The 27,121-nt window shown below is 47.0% G+C and overlaps 1 protein-coding gene across 2 annotated transcripts; it reads left to right on the top strand.

Annotated features, from left to right (window-relative positions):
• Positions 1-19,149: 19,149 nt before the first annotated feature.
• On the top strand, positions 19,150-26,829 carry NGDN (neuroguidin). Of its 2 annotated transcripts, XM_067740043.1 has the most exons (11): positions 19,150-19,233; positions 19,588-19,647; positions 20,269-20,340; positions 23,841-23,978; positions 24,228-24,312; positions 24,397-24,449; positions 24,701-24,824; positions 24,912-25,080; positions 25,853-26,009; positions 26,151-26,208; positions 26,662-26,829. In XM_067740043.1, exons 1-11 carry the CDS (start codon positions 19,222-19,224, stop codon positions 26,679-26,681), a joined length of 948 nt encoding a protein of 315 aa, XP_067596144.1. In that variant the 5' UTR covers positions 19,150-19,221; the 3' UTR covers positions 26,682-26,829. The 2 variants fall into 2 exon arrangements, with proteins under 2 accessions (XP_067596144.1, XP_067596151.1); XM_067740050.1 differs by lacking the exon at positions 23,841-23,978.
• The last annotated feature ends 292 nt before the right edge of the window (positions 26,830-27,121 follow it).

The following is a 27,121-nucleotide window of genomic DNA, read 5'->3' as shown; positions in this document are numbered from 1 at the left end:
TGCACCCAGTCCCCAGCCAGATTTAGAAAGGACTGTTGTCACTAGAAGCATTTCCCCCAGGCTCCCCCCCCCTTCCCAAACCGTGCTCCCCTCCCCGCCACCTCCAGCTAGGAAACAATTGGAAGTGGTTGTCATTGTTATGGCATGGAGTGAGCAGGGTCTGATTCCAGGGGGCGGGGATGGCTCCAAGTACAGCCAAAATATCTCCCAGGCCAGGCCTCACATTCCACAGCTGGCAGGAGAGGGAACTGACCACGACCACCATGACCTCAGGCAAGCAGGGCCCTGGCCCTCTGCTCCCCGTCTCCCCTGACTCCGTGCTCTCCTGGCCCCTGACACTGCTGCCCTCAGGGCCCCTGCCCCCAGGACCAGCCTGGTTCCTCTTGCACAGTGTCCTTCCTACTCCTTGGCCTGGGTCCTGCATCCAACTGTGAGATAGGACGGGGCTGAGTGTCAGCAGCAGAGGGGTAGGGCAGAGTTGGGCCCAGGGTAGGGGCTAGATGGGGGCAGCTAGAAGGAGGTTTCCCAGCCAAATGGCAAGAACGACGACCAGGGAGCTTAGAGATGGGGACTCTGGCTCGGGCACTGATTTCTTTGGATGGCTGGGCAATGTGTTGAGGTCACCAAGCCTCAGAGCCAGACAGGTCTTAGTGATGGGTCCAAGTCCTTCACTTTATGGAAAGAGGAAATGCCTTCTTTAAGGTCACGCAGCCAGTCAGGGCAGCAAGATTCAAGGGCGGTGGAGAGGAGCTCAGCAGATGGAGATGGAGCCCAGCCTGTGGAGGGAGGCCTGGGAAGGAGGGCTGGGAGTCCAAGAATTCGAGGACCCACTGTGCGCGGAGGGCAGGACCCGGCTGCCTGATGGTCCTAGTTTGGAGCCTTTTGCCCGTTTTCCTAGCTCTGCCCACAGGTACATAATGCCCTAGCCCAGGGCCATAGATAATACAGCTGCCCTGATCTAGAAGGAGATGCCTAACCAAGACAGCGGTGCCTGCCCACACCCACCTTGTGTTCTGTGGGGTGATATCTCTCCGGCTCTGGTGAGATTGGTATTCTGGCAAGTTGGGCAGAGGGACAGGAAAGATCTCCCACCTCCCTGGGGGCCTGAGGAGAAGCCACAGAGGAGGGGAGGAAAGGGAGCTGGGGCTCAGCCTGTGAGCACAGAACGTAGCCGATGCCACTCCTCCGGCAACTGGGTGTGCAAGCTTCGCTGGCTCCGTGTCCAGGCAACCACTGCGTGGTTTGGTTTGAAATTCCCCCTCCTTCCCAATCACAGCTCTTCAGAGCACGTGGGTCACTCCATCTGATTAGTCTGCTTGGAAGGAGAGCCGCAGGCTGGGGGGTGGGGTGCAGCACAGGTACACTTTGAAAGCGGGGGCGGGGGGGGCCGGTGCCGCAGGGTAGGGCCAATCCAAGTGGGGGCCTCGGTGAGGGCTGCTTGATAACCAAGACACAGTGTGAGGGCGCTGAGCAGCATTAGGGGCAGGGAGCAGGCAAGTGGGGGGCGGACCGTGAACCGCAGGGGCTGCGCGTCCAATGCAGCCGCAGCTCCGCAGTGTCAAGGTACGCAGCTGCTGGGTAGTCCCCACAGGCCCTGCTCAGCAGATCAAATTCTGGGGGTTCCCGACCAGGCCCTGCCAGGTGCTGAGCGATTAGGTCCACTGGTAGGGACCTCAGGACTGGTGATGAAGGGCAAAATCTCTTTTCATCCACCCCTCCATCTTTCCAAGCTAAAGCTGCGGCCCCTCCCTGGTTTCCCAGGGCTCAGACATAGATGCACAAAGAGTGTTTGGGAGGTAGCTGAGCCATTTCAAAGGCAGTATCTTCATCATGGGCCAGCCTCTGTGGCGTGGAACTGGAAAGCCTTTTCTACAGTTAGTAAATCAATCGTACTTTGTTTCCCTCCCGTTGTGTTTGAGGTATTATGGTGTTACTGTTCTCCACACCCCACTTCAGAATAGTACTCGCCTGTCTGCCTCTAGGCTCTCTGCTCCAGTGCCCCAATTTGGAGACAGACTGGAGGGTCTGAGGTCCTAAAGATGCCCACTGTTTCTCCAGCCCTCCGGCACCTACTCCTGACTCCATCATGATTCTCTTCCTTCAGCTCGCTACTGTTTGAAGACGGAGCAGCTGATTCCTTCATTCAACGAGTATTTATGGAACAGCGATGCGCCAGACATTGTTCTAGTCAATAAGCATCTAACAGTGACCAATACAAAGATCCTTCCTCCAGACAGCTCTCTTCAACTGTTTGTAGAAGTGAAATCCAGGCCTGAGCTTAGAGCCAGTGCCTTTGCTCACATGCCCGTTTGTGGTGGGAGGAGCGAGGGGCCAGGGGCCCCTTGTGTGGCGGGTGTGTGGGGAGAGTGCAGAGTGTACTGGAGTGATAGCAGACAAGACAAAGGAGAGCAGAGCGAAATGCTATAAATAAAGAGGGGCCCGAGGGAGGGCCGCTTCACCAAGGTAGACCAAATAAGGCCTGGAGTGGAAGGAAGGTAATCTGTCTCCCCTGCTCTCCCCTCCCCAGCATTGTGACTGCTTTGTCTGGGCTCTGTCACCACCCTGATCAAGTGTCAGGCCCAAACAGGGGCCATTTGCTGTGAACATGCCAGCGGGAGTTCAGAGGAAAAGTTGCTAAAATTACTACCAGGAATGGGAGGAGGAGGGGTGCACTAGGACAAGTCAGAGGAGACCTCAGCATGAAAAGAGGGAAATCAGAAAGGAGTCCCCAAACCCAAAGGGATGGGGGCAGGAGAGGGGTAGAAAGAGGCAGGGGTCTTGGCCCAGGAAGAGGAAGGAGGCACGGGTTGTTTGTGCACATGGGAGAGGGGACCTACCCTGGAGTGGGCCCAGCACTCCTATCTGCCTGCCCCCAGAGTCCCTGACCTTGGGGGGATCCCTACCCTGGCTCCACACGAGCCTGGGCTTAGGGCCTGAGCTTTGTGCCTGTCTCAGGTTTCCCTTTAGAAACAGCTGTTCCTTCTTGTCATTCTTTTGTCTTCCTGCTGGCTTCCAAATCTTTGACCCCCTGCGCTCTGCCCCCACTCCCTTGTCCAGTCTCTGCTTTCCGATAGACAGTGGACAGCTGGACAGAGGGGCCTGGGGGGATGGGGCTGGCCCAGTTTAGTTTGGGGTGCTGGGGAAGGTAGATCTTGCCTTCAGGGAGTGTTTAGAGGGGCACAACTCACTAAAAGAGAGGCTTGGGGGGGTGTGACTTGTCTGGATCTAGGCTGGAGGCCTCAGAGAGCATTCGAGGGGCAACCTGGCAAGCTTTGGAGTCAGTCACAGAGGTCCACTTTGAAACCCAGCCCCTCCATTTCCCAGCTGTGTGGTTGATGTCAGTCACGGAACCTCTCTGAATCAGTGTCATCATCTGTAACACGGGGATAGTCACGGGCAATTAAGACCATTAGAGTTTGCACAGATAAAGGTTCCAACACACTGTATGTCCCTAGACATATTAAATGGCAGCTTTGGGCATTAGGAACACAGACCTGACTGCAGGCAGGTAAGGTGGTTTCCCTGCCATAGGTTCTGTGCCCCACATCTCCCTCAGTCCCACTAAGTCCACTTGGTTCAGGGGATGGTCTGGGCCAAGGTAGGTCAGAGATCCAGCAGGCCCATGGTCTCTTTCGCCCAGATTGTGGCCGCCCTTGGGAGCAGCATGATCAAGAGGCAGTCCTCGGGCTGTCCTAGGCCCAGTCCAGGCCCACAGCCCAGCCCTGAGGCCGGGAGAGACACCACTGCGTGACTGACAGGCCACTGTGCTGAGTCCCACCAGGAGTCACCCAGACTAAGTGGTGACACTGGCCAAGGACACCTGACGGGACCAGATGCCCTGAGGTGGAAGCTGCTTGACCATTAGAACCAACCATCGGTTAGATTTTGTGTGTGTGTCCAGGCCTGAAGCTCTTAGTGATCCTGGGTGGAGCTGCCTAATGGAGCTGGGCTGGCCCTAGGGAATGGGAGCTGGGGTGTGGAGGGGTGCAGATAAAACTGAGGTCCTCAGCGAGGGGACTGACCGAGGTTCCTTCAGCAGTTCTAACCATCCCTGGGCTTGAGCCAGACTTAGCATGTAGAGGGCCTAGGAACCTCCGGAAGGAGAATGGCCAGGGTATTGTGCTATGAAATAATCGGGAAAACTGAAAACCAGCAACCTGGAGTCACCTGGGCACTTCGGTGTTAGACCTGGAGCCCTGCACACTGCTCTCTCTGTGTTGGGCTCTAGCTGGGGACCCAGCCCAGGTCCCCGGCTCCGCAACCCGAGGACCTCTGCTCTGTTCACAGGCATCTCTGGGGCAGTATCCTGGCTGCCAAGCCTGGATCAGCCCAGGATATAGAGAGACCACGGGATTTCATAGGAGTGGCTGGTAATTGCTCAGTGAGGAACCAAGAGGTTGAGTAATCGGCTGCCCCTCCCCAAGGGGAGAAGGGGTTCTCTATTTTTGTTTAGTCAGAGACCTCCTTTTCTTAAGCAAGCCTCCCTGGTACCATCGCCTGTCTCCCCACCTCTACTCCTACCATAAATTCAGGTGAGTGGCCATGAGCACATGTGCCTACACACTTTACACATACATGGGTATGTATACATCTCTGCAAAACACCTATGGTACAGAGACAGAGCCGTATCTGTAGCCAGTCTCAAGACAGAGCATTAGCGTTTGATGAACTCGCCAGGAATGCCTCTCTTCCAGCTGCCAGCCTGTCTCATTCTTCCTTCCACCCTCCATCTGGGTCCCAGTCAGTCACCTAATCAGGCACCTTGCTGAGCCTGCTGCATGCCCAGGTCTGTGGGGGCCACAGGAAGATCACATGGCCTCTGACTCACAGGCATTCCCATCAGGAAGCCACAGGTAGCACACTGGAAACCAAGTGAAGATGGCTCAGGGCTACACAGTGCGGTCCACATCCAGGACGGCCCCAAGGCAGAGAAGCTCTTGTTCAGTGTGGGCTGGAACAAAGGTTTCTAGGTGGGGCTTGAAGGGAAGGTAGGACTTTGAAAAGCACTGGGAGCAGGGATGTGGTCCAGGTGGTGGGAATCCCAGCATGACCAGAGGCATGGCAGGGGAATGGCATGGTGAGGTAGTAAGGACTCAGAGGACATACGCCTGGCCAGACTCTGGGCTCTGGAGATTTCAGGTGGGCTCACGTTGTAGAAGAGGGGAAAGGGCTGTTCGTACGTGGAGTGCCTATCTGTGCCAAGCATCACGCCTGGTGTTTGATGCATATCATCTCCCTAACGCTCACATTTGCCAATCAATTAAATTGCATTTTATGGTTCAGCAATGGGGTCCAGAGAGCTAAGAGGTTTGTTCAAGATAAAGCAGAGGGACTTCTCTGGTGGTGCAGTGGTTAAGAGTCTGCCTGCTAATGCAGGGGACATGGGTTCGAGCCCTGGTTCGGGAAGATACTACATGCTGCGGACCAACTAAGCCCGTGCGCCACAACTACTGAGCCTGTACTCTAGATGCTGCGAGCCACAACTACTGAACCCGCGTGCCATGACTACTGAAGCCCATGTGCCTAGAGCCCGTGCTCTGCAACAAGAGAAGGCACCACAGTGAGAAGCCCGCATAACGCAAAGAAGAATAGCCCCCGCTCGCCACAACTAGAGAAAGCCTGCGCGCAGCAACAAAGACCCAACACAGCCAAAAATAAATAAATGAATAAATTTATTTTTAAAAAAATCAAGCAGGAAGTGTAGTGCTGGGATTCAAGCCCCATTCTGTCTTACTACAGGGTGCTTTCTGCTGACTCTGCCATGTGTCCCAGACCAGCAAAACGGACAGTGTCCTAGAGGCAGCGAAGAATGACTAAAGCTCTGTAGACCTGGGAGCAGTCATTGTGATGTCATGACAGCACAGTTTGAGGGCCCAGCACAGGTATTACTGGACACTTTGAGGGAGAAAAGGCTGGAGGCGGGGAGATTGGAGAGGAGGGTAGGGTAACGATCAAGGTCAGGAGAACAGCGGGGCCAGCAGATGCAAAGGGGAAAGGGTGAGGCTGGAAGGATTTCTCAGGTAGAAATAAAATGCCTTGCTGACAGACTGGACGCAGGAGATAAGGAAGACAGACTCATGACTGTGTGATGTTGGCAAGGATGGGGGTAGCAGCAAAAGGGAACAAGCTCTTAGGTGGGCAGGAAGAGGACAACGTGTTTGGTTCAGGGGAGTTGGAGGTCACAGTGGGGCATCTGACGAAGATGGTCTGCATCCCTGTAGGAAGTTGGAATTAATGGGACTGGCGGGCAGGGCTGGTACATGAGACCAACTGCCTCGGGGGATGGCCATGAGATCGGAGAGCCTGGAGAAGGCGACTCAAAGAGCACCGAGGAGCACGAGAAAAGGGCAGTTTCCTAAAAGCCAGAAGAAGTTCTTCAGGAGGAGCAGGTGGCCATAGCGTCAGATGCCAAAGACAGACTGAATGTCAGGGTGGCAGAGAGGAGGAACTCGGGTGATCTTGGAGCATGCACCTTCCGCAGTCACAGGGCAGAGCCAGGCTGCAGCAAGGTATTAAGAAAAGGATGAGTGGCCAGGAAGTGGAGGGTGTGACCCCTGCATTTGAGGAGCTTGGCAGTGAGTTGAGAGATTAGACAGCAACTAGAAGGGGAAGAGGGCCGAGTAACACGATTTGCTTTGTTTTAAAAATCGGGCAGTCCTGGGCTTCCCTGGTGGTGCAGTGGTTGAGAGTCCGCCTGCCGATGCAGGGGACACGGGTTCGTGCCCCGGTCCGGGAAGATCCCACGTGCCGCGGAGCAGCTGGGCCCGTGAGCCGTGGCTGCTGAGCCTGTGCATCTGGAGCCTGTGCTCTGCAGCGGGAGAGGCCACAACAGTGAGAGGCCCGTGTACCGCAAAAAAAAAAAAAAAAAAAATCGGGCAGTCCTGCACTTGTGAAGAGGGGGTGATAAAAGTTGCCCTTGTTTTGTTCTCCAGTCCCTTTTACATTTTCTGGTTCTAGTTTCTTATTCCTTCTCTCTTTCGGGAAGCTGGAGGGGTGGTTTGGGAATACTTGGAGGGCTGAGGTGACTGCCTCCATAAAGTGGGCTTGCAAACGGGAGGAGACTCAGCTGGCTCGCTCCTCATTCCCAGAGATGCACGCAGGGAGCTCACAGCAGAGCACGGGGGCAGCCGTGCTGTCATCCTGTGGCCCTCACCGACTGAGGCCTCCTGTGTTCCACGGTATGAGTACTAGCCTAGGGCTGGAGGGCAGAGAGTAGCCCTACAGAGTGATCTGGAAACATGGGTAGCACCCGTGGTTCAGCTTCTTCTGCTTCCTTATGCCTGAGTATGTTTATTGCACCTGGAAAGATGATGCTCCTGGTTTGACGACCCAGGTACCTCTGCCTGTCCCAACCCATAACCCGCCGTGGGAGAACGGCTGGTCTCCTGGAGCAGGGCTCTCGCTGGTGTTCCAAGAGGATGGAAGGTGGAGGCCGGTTCTTCTCTGATCTGCCTGCGCTGCAGTGCTGGGCAGCCTTCCTATTGCTGGGTTTGCAAGCCTGAGTTTTAGTGCAGGACTTTGATACCCGTCCTCTGCCACATATGCCCCAAAGTTCTACACAAATATTAGAAACTGATTAAGAACACAAAGAGACACATCCATCCATCACGCAGGTCCTTCCTGTCATGGGGCAGGGGCGCTAAGCAACCTCCCTGGGTCTGATTTGGAACAAAGGAGCCGGGGGGCTGGCTGCTGCTTTCTCCCAGGGGAGCTTTTCAGGGGCAGCAGGCAACCTGACTGCCAGCTCACCTCGGATCCATGGACCAGACTAGGGACTGAGAGCTGGTCACAGTCCTCAAGGTCTCAAGAGACCGGAGCCGGGGTCTTAGCTTCCCCACCTGCAGCAAGGAAAGAAGAGCCTTTATCAGAGGACTATGGACTGACTAGATAAAAAAAAGCCTGACCCATATTGAGCAGGAAGAATGGGGAGGCAGTAAGATGGGGAGTTGGTTTGCTGGGAGTGGGGAAGAACCCAGGAAAGGGTGCGTGGGGACCAGGAGATACAGCGGAGGAGTAAGGGGTGAGGCGGCAGAGCTGAGGTTCAGCTGTGAACAGACCAAGACTGCAGAAAGAGCAGCAGAGCTGTGTAGCTGGGTGTCTGTGCATTGTGGTGGGAGATGACCTTGCCCCAAGGACAGAGCCTTTATGCTCTGAGAAGTCAGGGCAGGGGGCAGTTTCCAGCCCAGCCTCCCACGTCTGGGCCCCTTGTCTCTGAGATTACAGCCTCGGCTGCCAAGAGCAGCTCCATGGGGGTGGTGTGACACAAAGCAAAAGGCCCTTTTGTGGTACTGGGTTCCTAAGAATAGCTCTGGCTGGGCTGCGGGAGGTGTCCCTTATGGCCTGCATGGCCTGGGTCTCGTCCTCAGAGGTATCCCTTTGCCTGGTGTGTAGTGCTGATGGTTTCTAGTAGTTAGGGGAGTAGAGGCTGTCAGCCCACCTCAATCTCTGCTACTTGTGCTTGTCCAGCTCAGCTTTGAGGGAGGGGACACAGCAGCAGGACAGAGGGAGGAGTGGACAAGACACTGGTCCAAAAGTGTTAGGAAAGGGGAGTCAGAGGCCACCAGCCTGGAAAACAAATCTGGCACGTGAAGCTGAAGAGTGAGGAGTGAGGAGAGGTGGTGGGCAAAGGGGCCAGGAGGGAGACAGAAGCAGGGGGAAAGGTAAGTGGGAAGGACTTGTGGAACCTGGTGGAAGGAAGCAGATCTAGGCAGAGAAGGAGGGAAAATAGGTGAAGGGGTAGGAACTTAGGAAGAAAGGGGATGAGGAATTAGGATGGGGCTGGAGAGCAACGGGGGACAGGAGGAGGGGACGGGAATGGATGGGCGTTCGCAGAGAAGAGCAGATGGAAAGAGAAGAGAAAGAATTGGTGAGAGAACAGTGGTGGGCACCCCTACAGAGACACAGGGCAGGGGAGGAGGTGGGGCGGCTCTTGGAAGAGCTTGGAAAACAGACACTCCCAAATGAACGCCATTCCTGTGAGATAACAATGCAGTTCAAATCCCTCCCTAATCTCCCGTCCTATTCTTAGCCCTGCGTCCTCTCAGAGAAGAGGCCACAGGGCCCTGGGCTCTGTCCCTTCCCCCATGCCCTTGGCTAGAATTAGACAGACGTGCCTGCATGGTCATCTGCTAACCAGGGTCCTCCTGGCTTCTGGCACTGTCACTGGAGAAGAGCGTGGAGAGGTGGAGGGAAGGGGACAGGAAGGTCACTGCACACCCTCTGTGGACCAGGCAGCACCTAGACTCCGAGGGGGTAAAGAGGCAGGTCAGAGGCCCCTTTGTCCTCAGAGTTTTCAGATCAATGAACACACGGCCAACATGATCACAGGTCTGGAGTGGCAACACTTAACATGGGTATAATAACTGAAAATTTGAGTCCATAAATGCAGGAACGCAGAGGCAGGGCAGTGAGGGGAGAGGGCGATGAGGGAAGGTTTCTGCGGAAGGTAAGCTGGAGGTGGGTCCTGAATGGGCTGGATCTTGAGCAACGCCATCCATGGCCACTGTCCAAAGCTGTGTCTATCCGGGGGAAATAAGGGCGACAAAGGCTTCTATGTCGACCTTTTTGGCCCAGCCTCCAGGGAACAAGGCTGTCATGGCTTAACGGGGAGCAGCAGCCTCCAGGATTTTTAGGCACACTGGTATTTGTTGCTATTTACTTGAAACTGCTGTTTCTTTCTTGTTCTTTTTCTGTTTTCCCCTTGCCCTCCCTCTTGCCTCTAGTCTCTTTAAATATTTTTCATTGTTTTGATATTTTAAATGGCCAGAAGTTATTATGTATATTTTTATCTTGAGCTCTTTCAACTCTGATGAATCTAAATAAAATAAATGCATGATGAATAATGTACCAAAGAAGGTGAACAGCTGCTCTTCTCTTTCCTATGAGGGCTCCAATTGCTCCTGCAGGATAGGGACATAGATGAGATTCCCTGGATCTTATTCAGGGAGAGAGTGGAGGAGGCTTCTCTTTCTGTTCCTTTTTCTTTCTCTTTCTCACCCTTCCTCCCTCCCTTCCTTCCCCCCTTCCTTCCTTCCTCCCTCACTCCCTCCCTCTTTTTTTGTCTTTCTACTTTTATTCTCTCTCTCAAATCGTTTTTTCTTCCTCCTTCCCTTCCTCTTTCTTTCCTTCCTCCCATATTATAAAAGTAATGCTTGTTACTTTAAAAATTCAAACAATATATCTTCTACAAGGCAAGTGAGGTAAAGCTTCTTCCACTATTCACAGTCCCATTCTGCAAAGGCAGCCATGGTTAATAGTTGGAGAGTGTCCATCCAGATACACTTTTATATGTATGTATAAAATACATGCTTGGGATTTTTTTTTTTTTTTTTACTGGGATACACAAAAATGAAATGTTTGTAGTTTTGGAGGTTTACCAGGGGTCCCTCCTCAAGTAACTTGCATTTGGACGATTACTAGAGTCTCCAGAGGCTAAACAGTAATTAGCTCTTAAAAAAGAACCCAACTGGGGCTTCCCTGGTGGCGCAGTGGTTGAGAGTCCGCCTGCCGATGCAGGAGACACGGGTTTGTGCCCCGGTCCGGGAAGACCCCACATGCCGCGGAGCGGCTGGGCCCCTGAGCCATGGCTGCTGAGCCTGCGCGTCCGGAGCCTGTGCTCCGCAATGGTAGAGGCCACAGCAGTGAGAGGCCCACGTACTGCAAAAAAAAAAAAAAAAAAAAGAACCCAAACGAAAATGAATCCAAGAGGCTCAGGAGGATATGTAAGGGATACCAACAAACATCCCCCTTTTGTCTCAGCTTGTCTTTGTCCCTGGACATCCTCCTCTTGGAAGAGGGGTCACTTGGACAGAGGGACTCTGCCTGGGGGCAGAAGTGCAGGAGGTATGTGGTGGGCTTTGGGGCCATGGGAAATTATCCTAATACAGCAGAGGTTATATCTGTCTCTGCACAACCCTAACACTGACATAAAGATGTCTGCTAATTTATTTTGCAAAGCCAATTCTGAATTGTCACATTTTTCATGCTCAGAAATTTATCTGGTCATTTTTCTGTTTGGGGCTCTGTAACTTATCCTTTAGGTCACATTTGTACCTGTCCTTTGCTGACCTTTAGCCAGAAGTCAATCAAAAGTTCTGACCAAGATCCTAATATAGTTGATGACTCTGATGCAGCTCCTGAGATGACAGCTGGTGTAACATGGATGGCCGGCTTCCTGCTGTGGAAGCATAAGTCCAGAAGCATCTGAAATACCCCGCACCTGATTCTCACCCTGCTCTGTGCTACTCCTGTGGGCCCCCCCACTGAAGACCCCAGACTTAGCCAGTACTAAGCGTCCCTGGTTTCTGCCACTTCCCAGATACCTATACCCTGGGCATTCAAAAGGAACAAGGCAAAATTTAAGGTGATGGAAAAAAGAAAGAAAAATTTAAGGTAATTGCTATGGATCCTGATAGAACAAGGTCAATAGGAGAGGGGCCTGAAATATGGAACCATCCTGTCATTCAAACAGGGAGTTGGTATGTAGAGGATTGAGGTGGGAGGAGGGCTTGAAATCAAGAGAAGAGAAGGTAGAAAGGGAGAGTGCAGGGGATGGGGTCAGCAGCCCCAAAGGATGCTGGTGAGCCCTAGGAAGGCCTAGCCTCTCTGGGCAGTGCCAGGGATCCCAGGGAGGAGGGTGTGAAGGTGGTGTGGCTCCCACCCCTATGATCTTTCTCTCCTCTCCCATGTGACCTTGTCACACTGGCAGGATCAGTCCTGCCCCAGGCTCTGGCCCCATTTCAGGCTCCAGGCAGGAGGGATAGAACAAGCTATTGCCCACCTTTGGAGTGTCATCATCAAGTCACCCTTGCTTCTGTGCTGTAGCTCTGGAAATGCAGCTTCTGTCTTGTTCCTAAGACTTGGGCCCCACCCTGTGCCACAGTCTGGTAACTGAGCCCTGGTTTCGTTCCCTCTGCCAGAAGCCCTGTCTTGGTAACCCTCTTAGTTTCTCTGGTGCCTGTCTACTTCTCAGGGATTAGATTTTTTCCCTTAAGCCCCAGACTGGAAGCGGGGGGCCCTGTTTCCTTCGAATAGAGGGAGACAGTATATCTTAATGACTAAGAGCATAGGTTTTGACATCAAATAGGCCTGTGATCAAAAACCCTGGCTTATGGACTAGCTGTGTGACCTAGGTGAGTTACTTAACCTCTCTGAGAAAAAAGTGAAGTATCGTGCAGAGTCTTGTGACTCAAAGTATGACCCGTGGACTGATATACCCTCATCAGTGGGAGTTTATGAGGATTGCAGAATCTCAGGCCCCAACCCAGGCCTGAGTTACCTTTCTGCATTTTAACAGAATCTGCATTTTAACAAGACCCCTGCCAGGTGATTTAATGCATATTAAAATTGGAGAAGCACTCATGTAGAGAAAAGAGGACAGGTCCAGGAAGAACTATTTTTGAATCCCAGCACTAAACCACAGTCTTAACCGTAAAATGTGGATGGTAATACCCACCCCATATACTTGACTTAAGGATTATGTATATGAAGTTATAAAAAAAAAATTGGTACAGCCATTATGAAATACAGTAGAGAAGTTCCTCAGAAAATTAAAAACAGGAGTACCATATTATCCAGAAATTCCTTTTCTGGGTATATATAGCCCAAGGAAACGAAATCACTGTCTTGAAGAGACAATCTCTTGAAGAGATACCTGCATGTTCACTGCAGCATTCTTCACAATAGTCAAGACATGGAAACAACCTAAATGTCCAGTGATGGATGACTGGATGAAGAATATTATCTAGCCCTAAAAGAAGGAAACCTTATCATTTGTGACAATATGGATGAAGGTGGAGAGTGGGATGCTAAGTGAAATAAACCAGATACAGAAACACAAATACTGCATGATTTCACTTATATGTGAAATCTAAAAAAAGACAAACCCTTAGAAGCAGAGAGTAGAACAGTGGTTTCCAGTGGCTGGAGAGGTGGGGGAAATGTTGCTCAAAGTATACAAAGTTTCGTATATGAAGGATGTAAGTTCTAGCGATCTAACATACAGCAGGGTGACTATAGTAAAAAGTACTGTATTGTGTACTTGAAATTTGCTATGAGAGTAGTTCTTAATTGTTCTGACCCCCCCACACACAAAAAAAGGGTGGAGGTAGCTATATTAGGTGACAGATACGTTAATTAGCTTGTTAGCTTGATTGTGGAAAACATTTCACAATGTATACATATATCAAAACATCACATTGTACGTTTTAAATATATACACTTTTTGTCAAATATACCTCAATAAAGATGGGGAAAAAAAAGTTATAGGCACAGCTCCCAACAAACAGTGGATGCTCAGTAAGTGGTATCTATTAATATTACTTCCACTTGCCTGCTTGGCTTTCCAAACCTGTTCCAGTGCCCTCTTATTAGAATACCTTCCTGATTCTGACTGCTTTAATAGACTAACTCCCTTCATCTGCTGCCAGGCTGGTCTGTACTTTCTTCCAGCATCTGCAATGACAATGTTCCCCAGGATCTGCCCCATCTCAGTGGGCCCTGTCTAATAATTCCAGATCCCAGCTTCTTCCAGTTTGATTGTTCAACTCATGTTAATGAGAATGATAATGTTAATGGAAGCGTGCCCCACCATAGCCCAGGAACGAACATTCATTCCACCAACACTGATCAAGCACCAACTTTGTGGCAGGCACAGTCCTGACTTCAGGAGCTCACAGATTACTACGGAGAGGCAGACAAGTGGACAGGCAGTGACAGTATAGTGTGGCAGGTACTGTGATGGAGGAAGTGCCAGGTGCTCTGATGGAAGAAATCCTGGAGCACAAAGCAAGGCCACCTAATCTGGACTGGAGATCGGGAAAGGCTCCCTGGAGGAAATGACTTTTAAGGTCAGACTTGAAGATGAGCTGGAGTAGATCAAGAAAAGAAGGAGCTGGGCAGAGAGACCAGCTTGTCCAAAGGCCTGAGAGGAACTGAGGTGAACTCAGTGTGGCTAAAGAGTGGAAGTAATCAGGGGATCCGACCGCAGAAGAGCCTGGGAGGCAGGTGAAGGCTGGTCACAAAGGACCTCATGAACCAAATTAAGGGAGTGTGAATTTTAACCTACAGGCACCGAGCAGCCATTAATGTGTTTTTTTTTTTTTTTCAATTAATGTGTTTTAAGGTGCTGGTGTGTGTGTGTGTGGCAGGGTTGGGGTGGGGGGGGGTGGTTATATTATCTGATTTTATAGAATTGGTGGTATAACCAGTCATTCTTGGGAAAAGTGACATTGAGTTTTCGGATTCATCATTCATTCGGATTCATTCATTTTCCGATTCATTTCTGTTTCATTTGCAGAGGAGATTCTAGATTTGTGGTCACAGGTAGGGAACGAAGGGAACTACCCAGAGAAGCTGAGAATTAGACATGAGAAAGGGGAGGGGGCTCAGGAGAAAGGCAGCCAACCACATTTCTATTCATCTGTAGATTCCACCTTCAAAAGGTCCCGCCTCCTCCCTTCTTCCCCATTCTCTCTTTAACGTCATGAGGCAAGGCCCCTTCTCATGCCTGGATAATTGCAATAGCACCTTAACTAGTCTTCCATCTGCTCATCTCACCAAATGACTGGCAGACTCAATTTTCTAAAGTACCACTTCTAACATATCTGTCATTCATAGAAACTTCCGGGGCTCCATGTTGTCTCAGAGACAAAGCCTGAATTCCTGACTGGCACTTAAAGACACTTCATAAACTGGCCCCAGATTTTCCCAACTTAGCCCTTCACAACCTCCCATCTCCAGATATGACTGGTCTCCTAACAGTACCCTCACCCCAGGCTGGGCTTTCCCACCTCTTTAAATTTATTGGGACTTTTGCTGCCTGCCTCTCCAGGCACTGCTCAGTGACTCTTCTTTTTTTTTTTTTTAAACTATTCCACTATTAATAGAGAAATTGTCAGCAATATATCCCAGAATCACTTAAAAATAGCATTAGGGACTTCCCTGGTGGTGCAGTGGTTAAGAATCCACCTGCCAATGACAGGGATACGGGTTTGATCCCTGGTCCAGGAAGATCCCATGTGCCGCGGAGCAACTAAGCCCATGCGCCACAACTACTGAGCCTGCACTCTGCAACTACTGAGCTCACGTGACGCAACTACTGACACCCGCGGGCTCTAGGGCCCACATGCCACAACTACTGAGCCTGTGTGCTGCAACTACTGAAGCTCACGTGCCTAGAGCCCATGCTCCACAAAAAGGGAAGCCACCACAATGAGAAGACTACACACTGCCACAAAGCCCACACTACACAAAGCCCACGCGCAGCAACAAAGACCCAACACGGCCAAAAATAAAAATAAAGTAAAATAAAATATATTTTTAAAAAATTAAAATAAAAAAAATATCATTAACTTGTGAAGTCCACAATGATTTATAATGTACTTACACATACTTTGCTTCAGTAGATTCTCAAGACTGAGTAGCAAAATTATATTTTTCCCATTTTCAAATGTGGAAATTCAAGTTTTTAAAGGCCTAGCTGGCTCTGATTAAACATTCAGCAATACCACAATATATATAACTAACAAAAATGTTGACGGAATGGATGAGATCCTCTGATGATTCTTTCTAATGTGCATTTAGAAAAAAAATTTTGTTTTCTTTTTTTCTTTCTTTATTTTTTGGCTGTGTTGGGTCTTCATTGCTGTGCGAGGGCTTTCTCTAGTTGCGGCAAGCGGGGGCTACTCTTTGTTGCAGTGCACGGGCTTCTCATTGCGGTGGCTTATCCTGTTGCAGAGCATGGGCTCTAGGTGTGCAGGATTCAGAAGTTGCGGCACGTGGGCTCAGTAGTTGTGGCTCGCAGGCTCTAAAGTGCAGGCTCAGTAGTTGTGGCACACGGGCTCAGTTGCTCCGCGGCATGTGGGATCTTCCTGAGCCAGAGTTCGAACCCGTGTCCCCTGCGTTGGCAGGCGGATTCTTAACCACTGTGCCACCAAGGAATTTCCTCTAATGTGCATTTCTTAATTGAAGTATAATTGATTTACAATGTCATGTTAGTTTCAGGCATACAGCACAGTGATTCAGGTATCTATCTATCTATCTATCTATATTCTTTTTCAAATTCTTTTCCCTTATAGGTTAATACAAAATATTGAGTATAATTCCTTGTGCTATACAGTAAGTCCTTGTTGTTATCTATTTTATATGTAGTAGTATCAGTGGCTCTTCTACGAAAGTACTTTTTGATTCAGCAGGGCTGCTCCTGAAACACAAACAAAACTTTGTTGAAACTATGCAAGTACAGAAATAACACCCAAGATCTCCTACCAAATCACATTAACTATTTTCAATTCTCAGCTTCTTTCCAAGGTGTGTGTGTGTTTCTATTATATACATACATACAAAAGTACATATATGGTATATATATAGGGCTGCTGTGGGTACATACAATATGTACATAATCTTATGTTCTAGCCATTAGAATTCCAGATTTCTGCAATCTTAGATTTTATCATTTTTACGATGGCAGATGTTCCACTACTAGCTATAAAATGGAGAAAACAATATTGCCCATCTTATGGGTTTACTATGAGAATTAAACAAGTTAAAACAGAGACACTCAAACTTGACCATGTTGCAGAATACACGGAAGGCTTATTAAAATAAAGCATCTTAGGCCTTGGCCTCAGAAATTCTGATTCAGTAGGACAGGGTGGGGTGCCTGAATCTGCATTCCAGATACTACTAGATCAAGTACCATACCACACTTTGAAAAACCACTGAATTTATACATGTAAAGTGTTCAGAATAATGCCTCGCATATAGTAAGCACTCAATAAATGGAGCTATTTGCTATTTCTGTGATAATATATGAAAATTTACTTGTTTGATATTTAGATTGCTTATAGTTTTATAACACTTTTATTGAGACAATTCATATACCATAAAATTCACCTTTTTACAGTGTACAATTCAGTCGTTTTTAGTATATTCAGAGTTGTGTAACCATCACCACTACCTAATTTTAGAACATTTTCATCACCTCAAAAAGAAACCCCCTTCCATTAACAATCACTCTCTAACCCCTTGTTTGCAGTTTTTTGAACTTATAAAAAATGTCTCTGTAAACATATATATATATATATATATATATATATATATATATATGGCTTCTTTTCTTTTTTTGAAAGATTTTGTCAGAATAAATTCCAAGAAATAGATTTCTGAGTCAATGATTATGAGTATTTTTACGTATAGCATGATGGTTAATTTTATGTGTAAACCTGACTGAGTCATGAAGTGCCCAGATAGTTGGTTAAATGTTATTTCTGTCCATGATTTCAAACTATATTACGAAACTATAGTAATCAAAACAATATCATATTGGCATAAAAACAAACACATAGATCAATGGGACAAAATAGAGAGCCTAGAAATAAACCCACACATGTATGGTCAATTAATTTACTACAGAGGAGCTAAGAATATGCAATTGGGAAAGAACAGTCTCTTCAATAAATGGTGTTGCAAAAACTGAACAGCTACATGCAAAAGAATGAAACTAGACCCCATCTTACACTATACACAAAATTAACTCAAAATGGATTAAAGACTTGAATGGAAGACCTGAAACCTTAAAACTCCTAGAAGAAAACATAGGCTGTAAGCTCCTTAACAGCAGTCTTGACAATGACTGTTTTTGGATCTGACAGCAAAAGCAAAGGCAACAAAACAAAAATAAACAAGTGGGACTACATCATGCTAAAAAGCTTCTGCGCAGCAAAGGAAACCATCAACAAAATGAAAAGGCAACCTACGGAATGGGAGAAAATATATGCAAATCATATATCTGATAAGCAGTTGATATCCAAAATATATAAAGAACTCATACAACTTAAATAGCAAAAGAATTACCTGATTAAAAAATGGGCAGAGGATCTGAATAGGTCACAAATTTATGTTGAAATGGAAACTTTTCATAATACAAATCCTGATAAACGGTATAAAACTATTGGTTAATGGACTGAGTAGGCTGTCAAGGCACACTGAGCTTCCATGCTGGGCCTGAAACAGCAAATAAATGCTTGAGGCAGAGGCATGAGGACTGGATACCTAGGCCCTGCCTTTTTCTTCCTGAATCCCTCAAAAGATTTAGAAACCAGGATTTTCCCACCCTGGTTGCCGAGATATGGGAGTTATTCCTTGTTTAATTCCAGAAGACCACTCCAAGTCAGGAAATCTGATTGCTAGTCCTAGCTCTGCTCGACAGTTGCAGGTAAAATTCAAGACCATCATTTCCCCTTGCAGTGCTTACTTCCCAAGGCAGACGATAGGAACAATTAATACCCACCCAACTGACTTCATCAGCCTGTGAGAGCAGGAGTGAGCTGACATACTTTCAAGTATTGGGGAAAGATGAGACAGAGCATAACGAAATACTATATATGCACAGGCTGGGTTTAAACCAAGTTCTGCCGGGGCCTGTGTGACCAGGGCAAGTCACGTAAATCTGAACTGGCTTCATTTGTTAAACGTCCCTCCCTTCACGTCGCCGAACTAGTAGGAAGTGTTGGGGCTGCAGCTGGGGGCGTCTCTCCGCAGCGTCCCCAGGTGCGTATGAGGCGCGTGAGTGTCCTTACTGTCCGTGTCTAAACTGGCTCTGGGCTTCTCTGGCCCAACTCTCCTATTTATAGATGAAAAAAGCTCAGAGAACGAATGACTTCTCCACGATCACACAAGGGCCTTGGGGTCTGTGAGGAATCTAGCGCAGCCCGCCTTGGAACAGCATCCAGCAATGGCGGCTTCATAACGTGGCCGCCTTCTGAGAGAGATGCCGAGGCCCGTCACCTAGCGGCGGGTTCAGGCAATGCAAGAGAAGCCTCTTGAAAAAGATTCTGGGTACTGCGGCGTCCAGGAGCCAATACATTCTCAGTTCGCTCAGTTAACTCCTTTTTTCCATTGGGTCTTTCTACCTGTCAATCAATCAGTTGCCGAGTTTTTACTGGCTTAGCTCCACTCATTCTACTCAATTTACTAATAACATGCTTCTTTCCAATAGCATCTTTACGTCGTTAAAACTCCTCCTAAGTCTGACGAATTTAACCAGTTCTTCTATTCCATTGGCTGGACCCGGCCCCGCCTCTCGTACATCCTGTTCGGGGCGGAAGTGAGAGAGCCCTTATTCCTATTGGCTTAGGTTTGCAAGCGGCGGCGGCCTCTCGTCTATAAAGACAACGTCAGCACTCAGGAAGTACAGTTCCGGAAGGGGCGGGCTTTGTGAAGATGGCGGCGCCGGTGAGTGTAGTGTGTTTGCTTCTTCGGCTTGGTATTGTGGACGTTTGTTTTCTCCTCCGTGCCTCGAGGCAAATTATTGGGGCGAGGGAAGGGTGGTGATGGAAATAACTCCAGGGAGGCGCCCTCCCTTCCGCAGCGGGGCAAAAGCAGTAGTAGGGAGACGTGGCTGGATTTACCGCTCCTTTCGAGTGACCTGAGAGGCTGGCGGGCTCTGAGGCGAGGCTGCATGTGCACCGGAGTGGGAAGGCAGGAAGTCCGGGGTGTTTGAAGGAGAGAGGGGGCTTTTCCACCTCACATGTTCCGTCTTATAATCCTGAGGAAAGAATGTTTTTTTCTTTTCTCTCCCTTCCATAGGAGGTGCTGGAGTCAGACCTGCCAAATGCCGTAGCACTTTTGAAAAACCTCCAGGAGCAGGTGAGTAATGGCACCCCTTCGGAATAGATTAGTCACGAATCGGCTTTGACTTTGCCGCACCTCTAAACTTTCGTGATTTGGGGGCACATATTTGAATGACCAGATAACAGTAAGAGCAAAATGATATAATGAAAACCTTTTCAGGCTACAAGTCAGAGTAATTGATTTCTGCGTCCAAAGGAATACAGAAAACTCCAGAAAGAAAGCATCTGAATCAATTTTCTTTATTCTTAGAGCTAAGGAAACCGATGCCGAAAACGGTGACACGATTTGCCCTTTGGGTGCCTAGCTCATATACGTTTATATAGTTCTATGCATTGCAAGTTCAACCGGTACAAAGCTACAATGCCCCCATCACCACTGTCCCAGCCCCCAGCCCCTCCCCCTGGTTTGGTAAGATGGTCTCTTTAGCTTTAAGAAGAGGTGGAAAGGTTTTTCTACCTTTTGAAGAAGTATCAGAAACCATCTCTCCTATATTTTCTCAGAACTGAAAAGATAGTGGTGTACTTTAGGCAGTGTTTCAGATAATTTTTAGGTGGCATTGTTTAGCTTTTGCACTTCACAGCTCACAGAGATAACTTGATGTATTCTAATCAGTAGTTTTATTTGGATTAATTTCAGGTGATGGCTGTCACTGCACAGGTGCAAGCTCTGACCAAAAAAGTTCAAGCTAAAGCCTATCCTACAGAGAAGGTAGGACATAACTGAAGAGTAAGCACCCCTTGACTTGATGTTCTCAACAATTCTTTCCATCGTAGACTTATTGAGTGTCTTGTATGTGCTTAGTGCTGGAGCTTTGAAGATGAATAAGATCCAGTTTCTGTGCTGAAGTCTAGTAGAGAAGGCAGGTGAAAGCAATAGGTATAAGCAGTAGCAGTCATGATGAGCGGCTGTGCGAGCTGAGGAGCAAGATTAAATATCACGAAGCAGAGGGAATCAGCGGGGGCATCTCAGAGGGGTAACAGGATTGTGAGGAATAAATAGGAGTCAGAGGGATAGAAAGAAACAGCGTGTGCAAAGGCACAAAGACCTAAAAGCATGGTGATATTCTGGGAAAGGAGGTAAGTCGTGTAGTGTGCTTGGGTGTACATTTTGTGTGTGTGTTGGGGACAGAGAAGTAGTCACTCTGTGTGAAGAGCCTTGTAGGCCAGCTGTATTTCATTTAATATAAAATGCTGTTAATTGGCGACGTATCACTGACTTACATTGAGTATACAATGTTGCTTGTTAATCTATGACATAATGCTAAGATACCATTGATTTAAAGATGTATCCTGACTTCAGAGATGTTAAAATATAAAAATGATGTCTATCTTAAAATTAAATATGGTAGTTTTCAAATTAAGGTCTTATAGAACCTTCTCAGGGACCATTGAGTGTGGGGCAGTATAGAAGGAGGTCTCTGGGGACTTCCCTGGCGGTCCAGTGGTTAAGACTTCGCCTTCCGATGCACGGGGTGTGTGTTCAATCCCTGGTCAGGGAGCTAAGGTCCCACGTGCCTCGCGGCCAAAAAACCAAAACATAAAACAGAAGTTTATTGTAACAAATTCAATAAAGACTTTAAAAATGGATCACTTCCAAAAAATCATTTAAAAAAAACAATGGTCTCTGGATCCCTCTTACCTGCTTGAGCTGGAAAACTTGGGTGTTACCTGTTTTATGTATTGAGCTTTCGTCCTAAGATATCATTTAAGCAAAACATTCCATAGGTCAACAGAAATATGCAAATCATAGTAGGTTAATAAAAATCATTGAAGGATTTTTAAGCTGAGATTTACAGTGGATTGTGTTTTAAAAAGACACGAATTTTTTTAAAATTTTTTAATTTATTTTTGGCTGCGTTGGGTCTTCATTGTTGCGTGCGGGCTTTCTCTAATTGGGGCAAGCGGGGGCTACTCTTCATTGCAGTGCGCAGGCTTCTCACTGCGGTGGCTTCTCTTGTTGCTGAGCACGGGCTCTAGAGCGCGTGGGCTTCGGTAGTTGTGGCATGCAGGCTTAGTAGTTGTGGTGCACAGGCTTAGTTGCTCCACGGCATGTGGGATCTTCCTGGGTGAGGGGTCGAACCCATGTGCCCCCTGCATTGGCAGGCAGATTCTTAACCACCGAGCCACCAGGGAAGTCCCCGAATTTTTAATGTATCTTCTTTTTGCCTTTTCTTTCGCATCATTCATTTTCGTTCTTTTCTTGTTTCTCATTTTTTAATCTTCGCTTTTTATTTTGTCTTTCTCTCATACACTTGTAACCCATTACAACTTGACAATGCCCAAGCATGTCAGAAGAGCCTATTTCTCAAATGCTTGGCTATCTTTATTCTGTTATCATGCTTTGATCCATTTTAATGCCTTTTTGAGATGGGCTGTGCACGTGTATCTTAGATCACTATATATTTATTCACTGAACAGATATTTATTAACCTTCAGGATCAAAGACTTCTAGTAGGTGCTTTTTAGGCTACAAAGTACTTTCATATCTTATTTGAGCCTCATAATTACTTTTGGGGGTGGGAAGGAATTACTGTACATATTATAGATGAGGAGACAGAGGTCATGATTTACCCAATATTTGACTGCTAAATGCCTAATTCAAAACTTGAACTCAATTTGTCTGTCTTTAAATCCTTTGCTCATCCTCCTGTAGCATGCTAGTGTTGATCTCAAGAGCTTAGCATGTTGGTTTGCAGATACCTAGGGCTTGGGTGTTGGAGTCAGGCTGAGTTTGAATCCCAGATGTACTCCTATTACTATGTAATCCTAGGCAGAGTATTTAATCTGTCTGAAATAGGTCTTCCGAGGGCTGTGGACTTTTTCATTTTCGTTTTATGCAGTCACGGTGACTTTTTTTTTTTTTCGGTGCCTTTTTTTTAATAACTATAGCTTAGGTCTGCTTACACACATGACTTTTTTTATTTAAAAGAATACACTTATAATTTATGATTTTCTGCCTGTAAGTATAATACTTTTTTTTTTTTTTTTTTTTTTTTATTTTTTGGCTGCCTTGGGTCTTTGTTGCTTCGTGCGGGCTTTCTCTAGTTGCAGCGAGCGGGGGCTACTCTTCATTGCGGTGCAAGGGCTTTTCATCGCAGTGGCTTCTCTTGTTGCAGAGCACAGGCTCTAGGCACGCAGGCTGCAGTAGTTGTGGCACATGGGCTTCAGTAGTTGTGGCTCGCGGGCTCTAGAGTGCAGGCTCAGTAGTTGTGGCGCACGGGCTTAGTTGCTCCGCGGCATGTGGGATCTTCCCAGACTAGGGCTCGAACCTGTGTCCCCTGCATTAGCAGGCGGATTCTTAACCACTGCGCCACCAGGGAAGCCCCTAATACACTTTTAATTTTAGAAAGTTTAGGAGATACATAAAATCACAAAGAAGAGAATTAAAAATCAGTGTAATCACCATTCTGAGATAATCACTGGGGTACATTTTTTATTTCGTTGATTGTAAAAGTAATATATGCTTGATGGGAAACCACTTTTTCAGTACAAGCACTCCGTTTCTTGCTTTTCTTCATCTCGATCCTCAGGGGTAGCAGTTGCTAATTATGTTATTTTCAGATATTTTTCTATACATATAAAATGTGTGTATTATACTTCTCACCTCCCCCCCTTAATTGGAACCACATTATTCACACTTTCTATACAGTGTAGAAAGTGTGTCGACATAAGTAAGTCCGTGTCAGTATGTACAGGTCATTGTTTTTACCTATATCATATAATTCCATTGTATGGGGATAAAATCAGTGATTGTTTTGGTTAAATTAATTTAAAATTCATTACTGTATGGAGACATTTCTGATTGTCACAGCTTGGGGGATGGCATCAATGGATGGAGGCCAGGGATGCTGTGGAACATCCTTCAGTGCCCAGACAGCGCTCCACAGCAAAGAATTACCTGTCCCCCAAATGTCAATAGCTCTGAGTTTGAGAAACCTTGCTATGGTCATTTTGGGGGATACTTTATTGATTTTCCTGCTCTTATTGTCATACAGTAATTCTCTAAGCTGTGCTTCTGTTGTGTTAGCATAATTTTCTCTGTGGCCATTTTAGGTACAGCCACTTCCTTGAGACTACTCCAGATACCTTATATGAACTGCATGGAAAAAAATTTGAACTTGGAAAAAGTTACCGTGTTCTCCCTAGACTCTCCTCCTTATTCTGTGGTTAAAACTGAATTTGCATCTCTTACTGTTTGATTCAACTCAGGGTCTCAGCCTTTTGGAAGTGAAAGATCAGCTGTTGTTAATGTACCTTATGGATCTGAGCCATCTCATTCTGGACAAAGCCTCAGGAGGGTCTCTTCAGGGACATCCTGCAGTTTTGAGACTGGTGGAGATTCGCACGGTATGAGGCATTTGTCATCTTAGAGTTCTGCGTTTCTATATCCTGAACTCCAGGACTAACACAATAGCTCTCATTTAAGTGGGTGTTCTCATGTTTAAGGGAGGAAACCAAATGAAAAAAAGCATTTTTGTCTTCATTTGCTCTACTTTGTGCATATTTTAGGTGCTTTATCTGGCAACTTAACATAGGGACTTTTGGTGTATGCTTAATTTTGAGGAGGACATGTAATCCTATTTAACCACATTATAGGTTTTGGAAAAGCTTCGTCCTTTGGACCAAAAACTGAAGTATCAAATTGACAAACTGGTGAAGACGGCAGTGACAGGCAGCCTCAGTAAGTGGGGGAAGCTGTAAGGTTATGTGTGGGCCATTCACAAAGTTCCAGATCTTGTAAAATCTCTTGGGTCTTTTATTTTAGGTGAGAGTGACCCACTCCGTTTTAAGCCTCATCCCAGCAATATGATGAGCAAGGTAAGAGGTAGCATTATCCTGATTTTCCTCAGGAATCTAAGCCTGAATGAGCCTTGTAATGCTCCTGGATCTCCTGGGATTCTCTTATTACCGTTGATTCCCAGCTCGTGCCTTAGAATGTTGAATGTGAGATTCCCCTTTCTCCCTCTTGTTTGTATTCCCACCTTCCCAGAGTACTTCATCTTTGGATTTTCTTATCACTTGTTTGACTAACGCTTCCTAAGTTTGTGGACATTATGTTCCTTTTGTAGTTGAGCTCTGAGGATGAGGAGGAAGATGAAGCAGAGGAAGGCCAGTCTGGGGCTTCAGGGAAGAAATCTGGAAAAGGGACAGCTAAGAAGTATGTTCCACCACGCTTGGTTCCAGTGCATTACGGTATGAACTGTGGAGGCTGCTTCCTCAGCATGAATTGTGTTTCTCTTCTCTGTTCTGCGATAACCCTTGCTGATTTTTATCACATAGATGAAACAGAAGCTGAGCGGGAGAAGAAGCGCCTAGAACGAGCCAAGAGACGGGCATTGAGCAGTTCTGTCATTCGTGAACTAAAGGAGCAGTACTCAGATGCTCCAGAGGAAATCCGTGATGCTCGGCATCCTCATGTTACTCGGCAGAGCCAGGAGGATCAGCACAGGTCCGAGTCCTTGCAGTTAGAAATTGTTTTCTATGCTGTAGAGACCTGGCCTTTGAATGACGATGATTAAGTCTAATTCCAAGAGAACCCACATTATCTAGAAAGTGGAGTGCAAAATTTGGTGTGACGGTTTCTAAGAGTTAGCGGTTTGAAGTACAGAATAGGAACTAGCGGGGGAAATGTCTTTTTTCTTCCCCCAGGGGTTCAGGCTGAACAAGTGCTACATGGAGGAGAATATATGCAGTTCCACCTAGTAGGATTTTAAAGTTCTGTGTTTCACTATCACTGCTGTTTATTTTCTGCAGAAAGCAAGAAAGTCACGTTTTTATAATGGCATGGAGAGTGCTAGATAAGTTCAGGGAAGAAAAGTAGAAAAGCAGTTATAAGTTGAACACAGACTCATCAACTTTGCCCAGGTGTCCATCTCTGCAGTTGGTAGGTTTGAGTGAGAAGGTTCATGTAGAGGATCCTGTTTATGGAACTGGAATATAAAGAATTTCCTGTTATAGTTTAAGTATTCCTGTGGATGGGCTGTGAGTTCATCTCTGGGGAGGAGGGAAGTTCTAGTGCAGAGAACATTTCATTGAGTATTGAGCATTGAGTGTTGAGCGCACAGTATCACCTCACTAAATACTATAGTGACTTGCTATGAAATTTCTTGAGAACTGTCTGAACGTGGAGTGAGTAAACACCTGGGCCCAGGTTCTTGGCTGCAACTTTCTGCCTCTATGGTCTGAGCATGCTGCAAGTGGTGTCTGTGTTTCTCTGGCAGGATTAACTATGAGGAGAGCATGATGGTGCGTTTAAGTGTCAGTAAGCGGGAGAAAGGACGGCGAAAACGAGCAAATGTCATGAGCTCACAAATTCATTCCCTCACGCACTTCAGTGACATCAGTGCTTTGACAGGAGGAACCCCTCATCTTGATGAGGTGAGGAAGTGATACAGTGATGGGAGGTGACCTTCATGCTTTCAGCTAAATGTATGTGGGCTTATTACCATGAGGAACTTGGGAAGGGACACTAAACTTGGAAGCTCACCGCCATTCCTTCCCTTCTCCATGTGTCTCCAGGATCAGAATTCTACTAAGAAGCGGAAGAAGATACCTAAGAAAGGTCAGAAGAAAAAAGGTTAGTGAATGACTAGGACTTGGGTGATCAAGTGCAGGATGGGGTTTACGAATTGGGATGCCAGCTCCGGATTTGCCATCCTAGGTTTTACCAACCTTTGTAGTATCTCTTCCATACTGGGTGTTAATCTCTTTAGAGGTGGGCATTTATTTTTTTCTTTCCCAAGATGAAAATCAGCATCATTCACAAAAGAGATTTCTGGATTCTATTTCTGAAGGCCCCACAGTCCCTGTTCAGGTTTCCTTAAGTAAACTATGAAAGCGTCACTTGAAGGAACCATTATCCCATTTCAGTTTCTATCCTGCTTCTAGTCTTTTGTCCTGGGAGGATATAGAGAGTATTGCTGAGGGAACCCACTCCTATCGAGCCCTTCTCTCTAGATGTCCTTTTTTTCTGTCCCTTTGGCTTTTCCCAACTGTCCTTTGCCTCATTCTTGGTTTCCCTTCCTTTCAGGTTTTCGGAGGCGGCGGTGATTATGGGTGTACATATTTAATTTATTTTTTGTCATCCTGGAATACTTCTAATTTCACTGTATGTAGGTTTTTTCCTCGGAATTAATTATTTGCTCTGGACATGTGGAAAGATCTTTATTAATAAAATTGATTTTACTTATGAATTGAAGCCCCTTTTGCACATGTATTATATGACTGGAATCACTGGGTATGGGGTATTTTTGGTGAGAGGGTGATGGAAAAGGGAAGGATGAGGTTTTGGGGGGAATAAGAAAGTTTGGCTTTATATGGTTTTCTTTGATAATACATTTTCACCAGAAACTAAAAATTGGTTATTTAATCAAAAAATATTGAGAGATTAGAGTAGTATAATCCACTCTTTCAACCCCACGTTGCCCCAAGTTCCTGTATGATTTGTTATAATTATAATACAGATCATCTGAAATATATGGATTTTAAGA

Source organism: Pseudorca crassidens, chromosome 1, assembly GCF_039906515.1.
Source record: "Pseudorca crassidens isolate mPseCra1 chromosome 1, mPseCra1.hap1, whole genome shotgun sequence".
In the NCBI taxonomy this organism is placed as follows: Eukaryota; Metazoa; Chordata; class Mammalia; order Artiodactyla; family Delphinidae; genus Pseudorca; species Pseudorca crassidens.
The sequence above is the reverse complement of the archived record's forward strand: the minus strand, read 5'-3'. Positions and strand labels throughout refer to the sequence as shown.